We start from the raw sequence: 14,446 nt of genomic DNA on the forward strand, positions 1-14,446 counted from the left end.
TAAATAAATAAATAAACAAACAAACAAACAAACAAATAAATAAATAAATATTTTTAAAAAAGAAAAAATATTTAAAAGGGCTGGGGATGTGGCTCAGTAGCTAAGTGCCCCTAAGTTCAATCCCCAGTACTAATTGGGGAAAAAGTAATATAGTTATCAAAATCTCTTTTAAAAAAATATATTTCTAAATTTTGAAGCAATGATGAATGTGAATTATTTTTCAAGATTAGCTGCAGTAACTATGTATAAAAGGAAAATATCTGTGATTTACATTTTCAACATGCTAGGTGCTGCTGATGTAACTATGGTGTGTTGTCAACATTCATAATTGAAGGAAATACTATCTTTCAGTTAGAGTTAATGCAGAGAAGATGTGATTTTCTCTTTCTCATTCAAGGTCATGAGCCCCAGGTGATGTACTCCTATAACGCTACTAGACATGTGGGGATTAAATGAGATCAAGGTTTTGCAGTAAAACATTCATCCAATGCCTAGTGCACAGAATTTAGACAAAAAAAAAATGTTAGGTTGCAAGATATGTAATAGGATAGATATACAGTGCATGAACACATCCCTAAGCAGAGGAAGCTTCACTCATTCATTCAGCCCCTATAGAACAAGGACAAAGAAAATTTCCTATCCTCAAGGAGACCAGCACGCAAAGAGACAATTCTCTGCAGTGTGAGAAGGACAACAGCAGAAGGGACAGAAGCAGCTGCAAGGGGCTAGAGCAGAATAGTTTCTCAGAAGGCTTCTGAGAGAAAGGGACTGCTAAGATGAGTTTTGAGAAATGAACACTTCCCAGGCCATGGCTGGGAAAGGGCTATGAAAATTGTACTTTAAGCTCAGGAAATCTCAAGGATTTGGGTATTATCAAAGTGAAGATTACAAGGAAAGAGTATAAAGAGGCGAGGTTGGAGAAGGGGTCAGAGGACAAATCACACAGCATGTTTAGTGCATTGGGGACTGACTGCACAAGGCAGGAGCTTTGAGAGTTTCCAAACACGGAAGTGCTGTGATCCTACAGAAATAGCTTTGGAAGCTACAAGGATGGGACTTTAAGGAGGGTAGAGGATGCAGGATGGAATCTGAGAGACCACAGGCAGCCAATGCTATAATTGAGGGAAGAGATGACAACCAAGGCCTGCACAATGGTAGTGGCCCTAGAAACAGCAGGAAAAGGCCTAGTTTGAGAGACACTGAGGAAGTAAAAGGAAGACTTGGTGATTTCTCATAGAACAGACAGTAGGACCTTTTCCACAAGCAAATCTATACTAGAGTATTCAATAAACAGTGTTGGGACAAACAGGAAGATATCCAGAAATAAAGTTGGATCTTTATCTCACACTATGTAACAGGATGAATTACAAGTGGGTAAAATATTAAAAGGTTAAAAAAAAGAAATTATAAATATGCCAGAAGAAAATATGGGACAAAGTAGACCCCCACCATTCACTGTTTCTCTTTTAATCGTTTCAATGACCTAGTCTGAAATATTAAATGAAAAAATCCAGAAATAAACAATTTAAAAGTATAAGTAAGTAAACAATTTATATGTTGTAAATTGTGCAATATTCTGAATACTATAATGAAATCTCATGCTATCCTGCCCAGGACATGAATCATCCCTTTGTCCAACATATCCATGCTGTATATTCTACCTACCCTTTAGTCATCTAGTAGCAATTTCAGTTATCAGACTGACTGTCCTGTTATCACATTGCTTGTGTCAAACTAACCATTACAGAGTAGTAGTCCAATGCCATGTCACAATACCTGTATCATTCACCTAACTTCATGTTATCAGCTAACCATCAAATCATCTCTCATGATCACAAACAGAAAAAGGATGAGTACAGTAAAATGATATTTTGAGAAAAGAAGCCACAGTCACAGAATTTTTAGTATAGGATATTGTTATAATTATTCTATTATTAGCTATTAATTATCTCTTGTGGTAGCTAATTTATAAATTAAAACTTTACCATAGATACGTATGCAAAGGAAAAAACACAATAAGTGACTACTGAGGGGTCTTAGAAAATATCTCCCACAGATAAGATTGCTATGTGACTTTCTTATAACTTTGGAATAGGGAAGGGATAGTTAACCATGACTCAAAAGTCAAAAACCATAAAAATAAAATCAATCCCCAGGGCCATTAATCAATCAATAAATATGTACATACTGTAAACATAAAAAGAGCCAGGCATGATAGCACATGCCTCTAATTCCAGTGGCTGGGGTGACTGAGGCAGGAGGATCATAAGTTCAAAGCCAGCCTTAGCAATGTACCAAGGCCGTAAACAACTTAGTGAGACTCTATCTTTAAATAAAATATTTTTAAAAGGCTGGGGATGTAGCTCAGTGGTTAAGTGTCCCTGGGTTCAATTCCCAGTACAAAAAAAAAAATTCACTCAAAATAAGTTCAGAATAGAACTGAACTGATATACCATTTGTATAAACCATTCAATGGAAAATAAAACAAAAGTTTGGGAATATCCTCTTTTAGTGAGGTTGTATTAAAAAAAAGCACACTTGTACATTACAAAAAGAGCATTTAAACTATTATAACACTTAGAAATTTGGATATATCCATCCAGCATATGGATGCCTATACTCTTTGATGCACTTAGAGATTTTCCTAAATGATATATTTGCACAGATGCAAATGACCTAGGTCCAAGGTCCTACAATGCAGTGTTCGTTATATTAGCAAAAGATGTAAACAATCTAAATGTACATCAATCAATAAATTATGCTACAGTGTTGTAGCCTCATATTATGATTTCAAGATAGAATCCTAGAGCCATATTTCGGAGTTCAAACCCTGGATCTGCCATTGGATAAGCGTCAGTTTCTCATGTGCAAAAGGAAGACAGCAGAAACACCTACCTACCAGGGTTGTTGTGGGAATTAATACGTTAATGAAGGTGAAGAGTTTGAAATAATATCAGGCATGTGCCTGTGTTTTAGAAAGCTTCAGTATTTTATTATGGTATATTCTGGCATCCACATAATAGAATACTACACTGCTGTGAAAAAGACAGAGGAAACTTCCCATGGAAGTAACAACAGAAGCAGCAGCAGGATGGCTGTACATATGCTATTTTTGAATTTTTTTTAAGAAGGAGGTTAAGTAAAATATTTTAAAAATTTTACTTACACAATTGTCCCCTAGTATCTTAGGGGATTGGTTCTAGGAACGCACATGGATACCAAAATCAGTGACGATCAAGTCTATGACATAAAATGGCAGTGTTTTGCATATAACCTATGCAAGACCTCCTGTATAATTTAAATCCTCTCTAGGTTATTTATAATAACTAATACTATGCAAGTGGTTGTTATACTATATCATTTAGGGAATAATGCCAAGAAAAATTATCTGTACATGTATGGTAAAGATGTAATTTTTTAAAAAAATTGTCATTGTAGATGGACAGAATACCTTTATTTTATTGGTTTATTTTTATGTGGTGCTAAGGATCGAACCCAGTGCCTCACACATGCTGGGCAAGTGCTTTGCCACTGAGCTACAACCTCAGCTAATATAGATGTAATTTAAAAAAAAATAATTTCAATCTGAGATCAACTGAATCCACAGATATAGAACATGTGGATTTGGGGTCGATTTTGTATACAAAAGGAAACTCTAGGAGGATATGCAAAAACAAAAATGGTGCTTAACTGTAAAGTTGTGGGAGAGACTCTGTGGATCCGGGGAAGAAAGGGTCAGAAGGACATGTTTCACAGTATTGCTTTGTGTATTTTAGTTCTGAACTAAAATTTATAAATGAAATTGAATTTGCAAGAGAAGAATCAACTAGGTCAGGCATGGTGATTCAGGAGGCTGAGTTGGGAAGATTGCAAGTTCAACACCAGTCTCAGCAACTTAGCAAGGCCCCAAGCCACTTAGTGACACCCTATCTCAAAAAAAAAAAAAACAACAACAACAACAACAACAAAAAAAAAACCAGAGGGGCAGGGGATGTGGCTCAGTGGTAAAGCACCCCTATGTTAAAGCTCCAGCACCAAAAAAAAAAAAGTAAAGAAAGAAAAGAATCAATTAGTACAATAAGGTAAATTCATGGCCCTTCTTAAAACTTTCACTGGCTTCCCATAGCTTTTAGAATCAAAACCAAACCTCTGACCTGGTTCACAATGACATTCATATCTGACCCTCCCTGCCCCTCACATCTCACCCTCTGTCTTGATGTCCCACTTGCCACAGTGCTATTGCACATGCCAGTTTGTCCACTTATATATCAAGGTTCACCTCCCCTAATTCTATGTTTGCCTAGTAAATTCCCTCTCAACCTTTGGATCTCTGTTTAAATATCACTTCCTCAGGTAACTCTCCCCCAAGGCCCCAGATTAGTAAATTCAGCTTATTTTATTCCAAGCTGTCATAAAAGCATGTTCCTTACTTTCAAAGTACTCATCTTATTGTAACTGTGCATTCTGGTAATTAATTCCTATGATTTTCCCCAGTTAGCTTAAGATTATATGAGGGATAAGGTGGTGTCTGACTTTTGCTCATGACAGACCTCTGGTGGCCAGTGCTGAGTATGGCAAAAGAAGGCATTTGTCAATAAAGTCTAGATGAATGAACAAATGTGCACAGGGGGCAGAGATGATTCCCAGACTACAGCTAGGGTGACCGGGTGGTGCCACTTGGTAGGGAAGGGCTGGTGGGGAAGGTAATAAGCTGGCATAGACAGGTTGAGTGTGACATGTACTTGGTGTATTCAGGTGGAGATGCTGAGGAGACTAAATGAACCTAAATCTGCTAAGTCACGGCTGTAGATACTGACATAGTGGTCATCACGATAAAGAACTATCACAATACAGACCGACAGTTAAACCACAAAAGCACACAAGATCATGCTAGAGGACTCAAGGGAAAGGTAAGCCTAGAACAAAACTCCAGGGAGAGGAGCATTTCAGAGAAGTATAGAAAAAGAACTTGTAAAGGGGACTTGGGAAAGCATGATCACTGGTCATTGAGGTAAGCAGGCTAAAAGAAAGAGGGACTTTGGAAGGTCTAAAAGCAAAATATCTCCAAAAGAATTAATCAATAATGTTCAACATAGCAGTTCAGTTGGATAAAGAATAGTCACTAGGTTTGGTCAGATGGATGTTATTTCTGTGACGACCCTGGCTGGGGAGCAGGGGCCAAAATGCAATGTTCTGAAGAACAAAAAGTAACAGAAAGTGGGCTCATCAATTGCAGACACCAGTGTCTTCCATAGTTACCAAATGTTGATGAGGTGATTTAAAGTAGTGAACAGATAAACACTTTATTTTTAATAGCTACATATCTAAAATATATTAAAATAGTAAATCAAAGCCATGTCTCCATGAATATAATAAAGTTTCTCTTAAGGACATTTTATTTTGAAAAATTAATAAATTCAAGTGTATATATTACATATATAGTGATTTTATATATTTTTTTTTCTTTTTTTCACATGGAGAATACATTGTGCTCAAATAGCTGAAGTTTGGGAAATACTGTCTGTGTTATTTTGAGAAAGACTAGAGAAACTTTATTTTTCAAAAAGTAGTAAAAGAAGTGTTGAAAATCCCAGAAAACAAATGATAAAATGAGGTTCCAGAGGAGGTGGGTGGGATGGGAAGTAACCACACAAGGGTATGGTCAGTGAAAGACAGGAAGAACATCACTTTTTCCAGGATGGAGAGAAGAACATAAGGATGGACATGGGAGGCTGTCTCTCCCTCTGGAGATAGCCTGCAATCTCCCTTGAATATATATTCCTTGCTTTACCCCAAAAGTTTCTTGCTTTCAAGATGGCTATGTTCTCCTTTGCACCTTTATGATGGCTGGTATTCTCCCTGAGTGTGCAGTTCTTACTTTATCCCCAAAATGTCTATTCACTGGAATAGTCCATATTCTCCCTTAAATGTTTATCCAGTTTTTAAGGTAAATCTCTTAAAAACATAATGAGCAGACACAAGTAAAGAAGCTTATGGAAGTAAAGTATTGAGGAAATTCCCACCTGAAAAGCTCTACATCTCAGTCAGAGGTGTGTGTGTGTGTGTGTGTGTGTGTGTGTGTGTGTGTGTGTGTGTGTGTGTGTGTATGTATGAATAGAAAGGACAGAAAATTTGAATATAGTGTACAGGAAGCTTGGAAAAGATGGAAAGTTTACACATGACTTCTGAGGGCAATGTATGGAGGAACTGACCAAAGGCAAAATAAGTTGAAAGCATACTTATAATAAGAACCATGAAATTTTAGTGATACTAATCAGAATGCTTGAGAGATTTTTTCTAGTAGGATAACAGTGAGCACACTGGAAAGGGATTGGACATTGGTCCCAGATGGAAGGGACAAGAAGGTAAGACATTTTTCAAGAATAGTGAGGGGAAAGTCATAGAGGTACAAGCTTATTGGGAAGAAAAGAAGCTGAAAGAAGTAGAGATTTGAGTCAAAGAAAGGGTCCCAGCAGTGGTAGGGTTGTGGCTCACCTACCATGCATGAGGCACTGGATTTGATCCTCAGCACCACATAAATGCAAAATAAAGATATTGTGTTCACCTAAAACTAAAAAATAAATATTAAAAAAGTAAGTTTGAGTTCAGAAAGAGAACTCTTAGGGGTAAATGAAGCCCAGGTGGCAGAAGAGAAAACATTATCAAAGTCACTGCAATTTAGAAGCCCAAACATTGAGAAGCTAGGGGTAGGATCGGAGGTCTTTAATAGAAGTCTCTCAGCCTGCTGGTTATCCCTGTAATGGAAATATTGAGAATCACAGGCCACAGACTTCTGGGAATGTGAATGAAGTGACAAAGAGGATAGGTGGTAGTGCTGGCGAAATAAAGAGACAATGGTAAAAGAGAAAGCATTTTCTCATAAAGAAAAAGAGAGATAATGATCTAGAAGAGACAAGGAGGAGCTGGGCAGGATGGGAGGCAGGGTAGAAAAAGCAGCCTCCATGAGAGGAAATGTCCAGAGAAAAATATGAAGGACTCTGATTTTGTGGAGAGCTACTGATAGAAATGAAGGGGGGTTCTAAGAAATATAGTTTGTTAATGAGCTGATTCAATCACTCTACATTGTATATGTTGTGGTGTCACTGAACACTCTATATGTGTATACAATTATAATCTGTCAATATCCAATAAGAAAATTAAAAAAAAATAAACACTTTAACAAAACAGAGGGAAAAAATTAAATATAGTTCCAGAGAGCCAAAAGCAAAGAGATGTCAGGAAAGGGTACAGGGAAAAGAGGAAGAAAAAAACAGTGTGGATGAGAAAAGTCACGTGCACTATGGTGGTGCCTAACAACATGGGAATGAGGGAGGGATGGAATCCCCACTCAGCACTACCCATCCCCACCCCATATCACAGGGACAGACATTTTATGCTCAAGGAGGACTTTGCCTTTCAGAAAAATAGGGCTCCTACAATGTGAGGCATGTATAGGAAAGCTGTCTTACCATCCTAAGGATAAAAACGCCCAAACCATTTATTTCTGGAAAATTCTGATAGTCTTCTACAGAAAAGAAGCCTCAAAGTTTCAGCTTTATTGGTTTATAAGGAAATAATCTCCCCACCCCTCACTCCAGTTCCATTCCCCCTCCTTAAGGCCTTGAGTCCAAGCTTGGAACTAAAGGTAGAGCCAGCCCTAGAAAAAATTCAGATTTTTCTCTCCATGTTCATCATTTCTTAGTGAACAGCAGATGGTAGCAAAGAGCTGGGAAAGGTGATAAATCCTTAATATTGCTCTAGGGCAGCCAAATAGGTGATATGGCCCATCAAGTTCTAGAGGGTGTTGGATGCTCCCACCTAGGACCTGGAGTCAAAGATCATTACACCTGTCCTGCAAGCCAAATCCTCACTGAGCTAGGATGTCAAAGAGGTATCAGCAGTAAAACAGTGTATCATGTCTCCCATCATAGCCCTACTATTTCTTGCCTCACCAGTTAGGGACTTAGGCTACCAACAGGAAATGCTGTAAGATGACACAATTATATTCCCCCAAATGGTGAAGAGGGCCAGGTGTGGTGGCCCATGCCTGTAATCCCAGTGGATCAGGAGGCTGAAGCAGAAGGATGGTGACTTCAAAGCCAGCCTCAGCAAAAGCAAGGCAATAAGCAACTCAGTGAGACCCTGTCTCTAAATAAAATACAAAATAGGGCTGGGGATGTGGCTCAGTGGTCAAGTGCCTCTGAATTCAATCCCCAGTACCCCCAAAAAATGGTGAAGAAAAAGGGAAGGTGAACTAGGCTTTGGAAATGATCCTGCTCCCACACTACCCTCTGCAGTGCTTATTGGACTGTATGACAATTGAATACCTTCCCTAATAGACAGGGGCTCCTTCTGCAAAGACCATCTCTCTCTGATTATCTGTGATTTCCTACTAAAAATGCCTGGCACATAGTAAATGTTCAAAAAATTTGTATTCAGTGAATCAGGGCAAGAGATAGGGGAGACTCCCAGCCTGATGTGGTTAGGACTGAGAAATTTAGCCTTTCAGACTTCATATTGTATGAGAAACACCCCTGGTCTGGGAAGGAATTTAGGCTGGGCTTTGAAATAGTTTATCTCTGAGAATGAACTATTATCCTGGCTCCATTGTTTATGGCTATGGGCAAAGTGCTTAATGTTTCTAGGCCTTGATTTTCTCCTTCACAGAAGGCAGACTCTTCAACCAGCTGTTTGTGACAGGAAAATACACAAAACATAACTGTCACATGTATCTTGGTACCCAACAAGCACTCAATTAAAAGTAGTCACTGATCCAGGCATGGGGGTGTCCACCTGTAATTCCAGGTAGTCAGGAGGTTGAGACCAGAGGATCCTGAGTTTAAGGTCAACCTGGGCAATGTCTCAAAAATATTAGTCACTGATATTTTTTGTGCTTATTATTCCTGTTGCTACAGCTTCTTCTCAGGGCCAGGTATTGGGGGCAGGGTGGGGGATAGTCATTAGAAGTAGGAAGTAAATTGGAATTATGATTCAGAATCTGTACTTCCTCAGCTCAGTTCCCTCAAATAGCATAGCACCAGAACCAACAGAAAGTTACAGAAGAGTCAGCCCAGTCTAGAGGGCATAGCTTCCCGATTGTTTTTTTTGGAGGGAGGTGGGATGGCTACTTGGTATTTTCCATGTCAACCAGTCTAGTTCAGCTGACAATTTTTTATGTTTCCCTCAGAGTAAAAAGAGGTTTAACTAATAGCCATAAGGATTTGGGTATAATTCCTACCACACAAATCAGAAGCCAGGAACAATGAGGATAGGGTCTGGTGTCCTGGTTCCACTCAAAATCAGTTTATCTCTGAGACTTGTCTATTATCTGGAGTTCGTTGCCTGTGTAACAGAGGACAGAACTGACTAATAACACAACTTCAGACCTCCCTTAAAGCTAACTAAATGTAACTAAATGAAAGTGTTCTTTGGCAGTGTGAGACCCCAAGTGGCTACACAGTGTAAAAGCAGCCTCAAAGAAGATTTAGACAAATACATAGAAAGGAGGCCTAATTGATAGGAACCAGGGGATAGGTGACCAATTTCTTGACTACCAACAAGCAAGAGAATCCAGAAGAACTTCCAGACCACCCTCCAGTGAAGTGAAGGGCCCAAATGGCCTCATGCCATTTTTAGTGCAATAGAAATAAAATTCTTGCTGCCTGGGCTGAGGTATGGAGGGTGGCTCTTCCAGAAAAGTCCCAGCAATCAAGATAGAGAGACTAGTCACTAAGACTAAAAGACAATGTCTCCCAGTTATAGGGCCTTTCAGGAAGGGAAGAATGCTAAGAGAGAAGGGAGCATTTAAGGGGCAATGTGAACATAAATAGATCAGGTTCTTTTCTACAAGACTGTCTCTACCAGGTGGGCAGACTCCTTCTCTTGACCAAATGAAAAGTTTGCAATGGTTTTACATGAAGAATTACATGAAGGATTCTGTTAGTTCACCTGCCTCTTCCCTCAGTGCCATAATCCCCCAGGCCCTTGAGGCCTAATCTCTTTCAGTATCTTCTTGGGTTCTGAGAGGATGAATGCAATGAGCAAGAACATAAAGGTCCAAGTGCTCCATTTTGTCCTTGCTATACTTGACACTGAGGCAGGGGGCAGACACAAGCACAAGAAAGGGACAAAGTGTAGGGGACACCATGCAAATCCAAGGCCACTGCCAAGAGCCCAAAGCCTAGGCCCTATGACAGGCAGTTAGCAGTGCCATGCTCAACCCACAAAAGATGTTTCTGAAAAGCCTCCAGATGCTTTGCAGGCCTCATCCATGCCCAACTCCCCAGTCCCCAGTGTCTACCATTAAACATGCTGAAGAAACCCAGCCAAGCAGCAGCTCAAGATGCTGGTAGACCCCCAAGAAATAGCTGACTCCTCCAAATCCAAACAGAGGGAGAGGCAAGGTGTGGGGTGACATAGGGATGTTATGTGCTGGCCTTACCTCCTTTCCAAAGCAGGTAGATGGGCACCACGTAGAGCATGACATGCTGAATGTAGTAAATCTCCAATTCAAAGGGAAGCTATGAAGACAAGATGGAGAGGGGCATTTCAGAGAAGGAAGCACTTATTTCAGGAGATTCTGAACTTGAACACCCTTGCTCTTCAGAATCCACATTTTAGCAGACCCAGGCATTTCATCAATTCACCTCTTTTTTTCACAATTAAAAAGAAAAAAGATGAATATACTCCTGACCTAGAACAGAATCTTCCAAGGTGTATTTTACTGAGATGATACTTGAAAAAATACTTCACTAAATAAAAGTTTGGTTAAAAATTTAATAAAGGTTGCATATAACATATTCCCTTGGAGAGTCATCATGCATGGCATTGGTACATTAAGGATTTGAGTGGACTCTACAGTTAAGAATCCTACTCAATATTTTTTTCTCCAAAGTTTCTTAAATGTATTTAGGAAGTGACTTAAAAAATAGAACACTTAGGATTCTGCAGAATATACTTAGAGAAACACAACCTTATGTCATTTCCTACTCCTGGCAAGTAGATGGTAAACTATTTGACATGTAGAACTATTTGACATGTAGAACATATGAAGGAGGATTTATTATCCTCATTTTCCAAATTGAAAAAAAAAGTGATTACTAAATCTGGTCAAGTCTAGATCCAAAAATAACAAGTTTCCACATAGGATACTTGGGTGTCAGTCAGGGCTTGACCTATCATTTTTATTATTTTTTAGTTGTAGATGAACACAATACCTTCATTTTTTTTTTATTTTTCATATGGTGCAGAGGATTGAACCCAGTGCCTCACATGTGCTAGACAAGTGCTCTACCACTGAACCACAACCCCAGCCCTATTTTTGACTGAAGACCAGCCAGCAGGGCCAATTCTGGCATAGTAAGCCAAAAGAACTTCCCTTCTTTCTTGACATATAACATATCCACTTGTTCACCCTTTTCCCAATCCCCCTCAAAATGGAAGCTATGGATCACCAAAGTCGAGTATAGTTTCAACCTGGCATGGGGGTCTTGCTGTTGAGCTTGGCAATAGGCAGAAAATGGAAACAGGTGGGTGGCTAACTTAATTTGGTGGAGAAAAAGAACTTCAGCAGCTGGCAAGAGGCCTTACCTATAGGGCATACTAACATGTGCATGCATGTGCAAATGGATAAACACTGATCTCAAGGGCAGCTCAGAGAGACAAGGACACCCAAGGGAAGGTGTCAGCTGCCTCCCTGTTCCCTACAGAGCAAGCACATAATCAAGAATTGTGCTAATGAGAGAAGGCAGTTATGGGCCCCCCAGGCACAGGAGCCCAAGTCTACTGTGTGCCAAGGGCTAAAACCAAAAGATGGCTGCTGAGAGTCATAGCTAAGTAAGAATGACGCATGGCAATTTCCTTGTCAGCCTACCCCATGTTGCTTAGAGGGAGGACTCCCCATTGTGGAAATGGGCTTGCCTTGGACCCAGGTCATTTGCAGTGACATTGCATGAAAGATGACCTTGCTCAAGGACCAGGGCGGATCCGGATTTAGGGCTAATCGGGGTTTAGGGTTTAGGGCGATCTGGGTTTAGGGCGGTTCCAGGTTTAAGGTGTATCCTGCTGCCTCCAGGCGCCTGCTCCTAGAGTTCCCATTGAGTTCTCAGGGGATTCAGAGAGTATTTTGGGATGCAGAGCCCGGTGGAGGTAGTAGATTTTCCCTAGAACATGCATGTAGAGTGCTGGTGACAGTTCGGGAATAAAGAATTGCTGTTTGAATCTACAAGGTGTGAGTGGCTCGTGATTTTGTGCCCAGCCAGACTGCAGCAGATGGCAAAGCTCCCAGAATGGGAGCTAGGACAACTGTAGACCCTGGGCACGAACAGTGGCTCTAGCTCTTGATAATCCATATCAAAGGAGAATCTCCAGAGACCTAGATGATGCTAAACTATTACTTTATGTTCACAGAGGTGAATATAAAAACCCAGAAATGGAGATAAGGTTCCAAGTGTCTCTGTGGAAGATGCTGGAATGGGTTATGGGATCTGAAATTGGGCATTACTAGCACATGGTAGGTCTGGAGGCCTAAAAGGCCCATATTTGGCCTTCAATGTGGTCAGGATGACCCTACTATTTTATGTGAGTATGGTCATATACTTTTCTTTTTTCCATATTTTTATTGGTGAATTATGATTATACATTGTAGATTATTGTTATACATTCATACATGTACACTGCTTCAAATGTGTTCACATTCATGAGCTACTCGGTCTCTCTGTATTGGACACATAAGGAGCATAAGGTACAAAAAGGTTAATTGACTCTTTGCTGAGATCACCCAGAAAATAGTCAAGGAGGAAAAAGTCTTAGGAAGGCTCAACTCTCTGGCTATAAACCAGAACCCTGACCTCTCCCTGAAATAGGCTTGAAGTCAGGTTGCTGTCCCACTGCAGCAGAAGAGAACCATACCAAGGGCCTGTGGCCTATAGTCCCAGCACACTGTCAAGCAGTCCCCCTACTGACATCTCCAATTCCAGTGGCCAATTACTCATCTGAACTAAAAATGGTTGCCTTCCTGTCTTTCCCTTAAAGCCCCCTAGAAAGCAAAGCGCCCACCTGTATGTCCAGGGACACAGTTAAGTGCTGTGCTTCTAATTCTAAGCAAGGACTTTGGAGTCTGTCAAATTTGTGTTCTAGACTTGGTTGTGGTACTTATCAGTCCTGTGGCCTAGGACAAGTCATACAACCTTTCTGCCCTGGCTTTGGTATCAGTAAAATGGAAGTTATAATGCTGTCACAAAACTAGTGCCTCACTCCTATTCCAAGAGATCCCTACCTTGGGAGCAGGAAGCACAAAGTGTGTTTAACTCAGTACAAGTGGCACTGGCAACCAGGGCTAGGGTCTGGAAAGAGAAAATAGTAAAAGAAGTAGTGTGGGGAAAGAGGAAGGGGAAAAAGGAAGGATCTGAAAGAGAAGAGACAAAAGGGAGCTGGAAAACCAATCCCTTGACATTTAATAGCTAATTAAGTACTTATATTATGTACCATGTACTGTGCTAACTACATTTATATATACTTTCTTGTGGAGTGGGGACAATGATCATCCACATTTTACAGATGAGGAAAGTAAGGCATAGAGAAGTCAAAGAATGCCCCTCAAAGAAGCATTAGACATGGAGGATGAGGGCAAAGGGCACAGAGTAGTAGATACTGAGTGTAGGCTGAGTTCCAGGAACTTTCTCAAAGAGTCTCCCCAACCTTCTTTTCCCCATTTGTGAAATGCCACACTTTCTTCAGAAGAATTTCATTTAATTCAGTTAATTCATTTCTAGCCTAAAGATCTTCTACTTAAGAACTCTAAATGTCCACAGCCTGATTCTTTTTCAGCTGGAGGAATCCCAAGGCTACATCTGACATGGATGCAATTCAAAGTCAAAAGAAATAAAAAATATTTTAAGCTATACAGACCATTAACTTCTTTTTCATATCCAAGTCAACATGTTTTTTAGAACTGAAATTACAGAGTGGTAAACTTAACCAGGCCTCTGGAGTCAGACTGCCTGAAACATCAGATACATGGACCCTGTCTGTGGCAAGATCCCCACCCTGCTTGTTCCCACCTCCCAACCTGGACTGGACAGTGACATGCACCAACATCCTCTGCCATGAAGACTACCAATCTCACTGTCCTACATCCTGTTTATTTCAGCCACCAAAAGTAGCCCAAGATTCCCAGGTTACCCTCCCCAACACCTGAACTCAAATCCCTGTATGGCTCTGTACATATCCTAGTCTGTCCTATCATCCACCCCCTCTTCCAGTACTTGAAATCCTTCTATTTTCTTGAGCTCCTAGCTCTCGCTAGCAAAATTTCCTATACCTCAAACTTTTCTGTGAATAGCCTATTTACCATTTTGCTTCACCAAAAACTTAGCCCCGCTCTAAGACACTATTATCCCAATAGCCCTCGAGTAGTGAGTGTTTTTTCTCTAATACCTCCCTCTGC

At 40.2% G+C, this 14,446-nt stretch overlaps 1 protein-coding gene across 10 annotated transcripts in view; it reads right to left on the reverse strand.

Moving 5' to 3' along the window:
- Window positions 1–14,446, reverse strand: part of Tmem164 (transmembrane protein 164) — a 165,317-nt gene that overhangs the window by 24,438 nt on the left and 126,433 nt on the right. For all 10 annotated transcript variants that reach the window (XM_078034401.1, XM_078034400.1, XM_078034393.1 and 7 more), the window contains one exon: window positions 10,442–10,520. In XM_078034401.1, the coding sequence (XP_077890527.1) occupies window positions 10,442–10,520 (79 nt within the window). The remainder of the gene's footprint in view (window positions 1–10,441; window positions 10,521–14,446) is intronic.

This window comes from Ictidomys tridecemlineatus, chromosome X (genome assembly GCF_052094955.1).
Source record: "Ictidomys tridecemlineatus isolate mIctTri1 chromosome X, mIctTri1.hap1, whole genome shotgun sequence".
NCBI lineage: Eukaryota > Metazoa > Chordata > Mammalia > Rodentia > Sciuridae > Ictidomys > Ictidomys tridecemlineatus.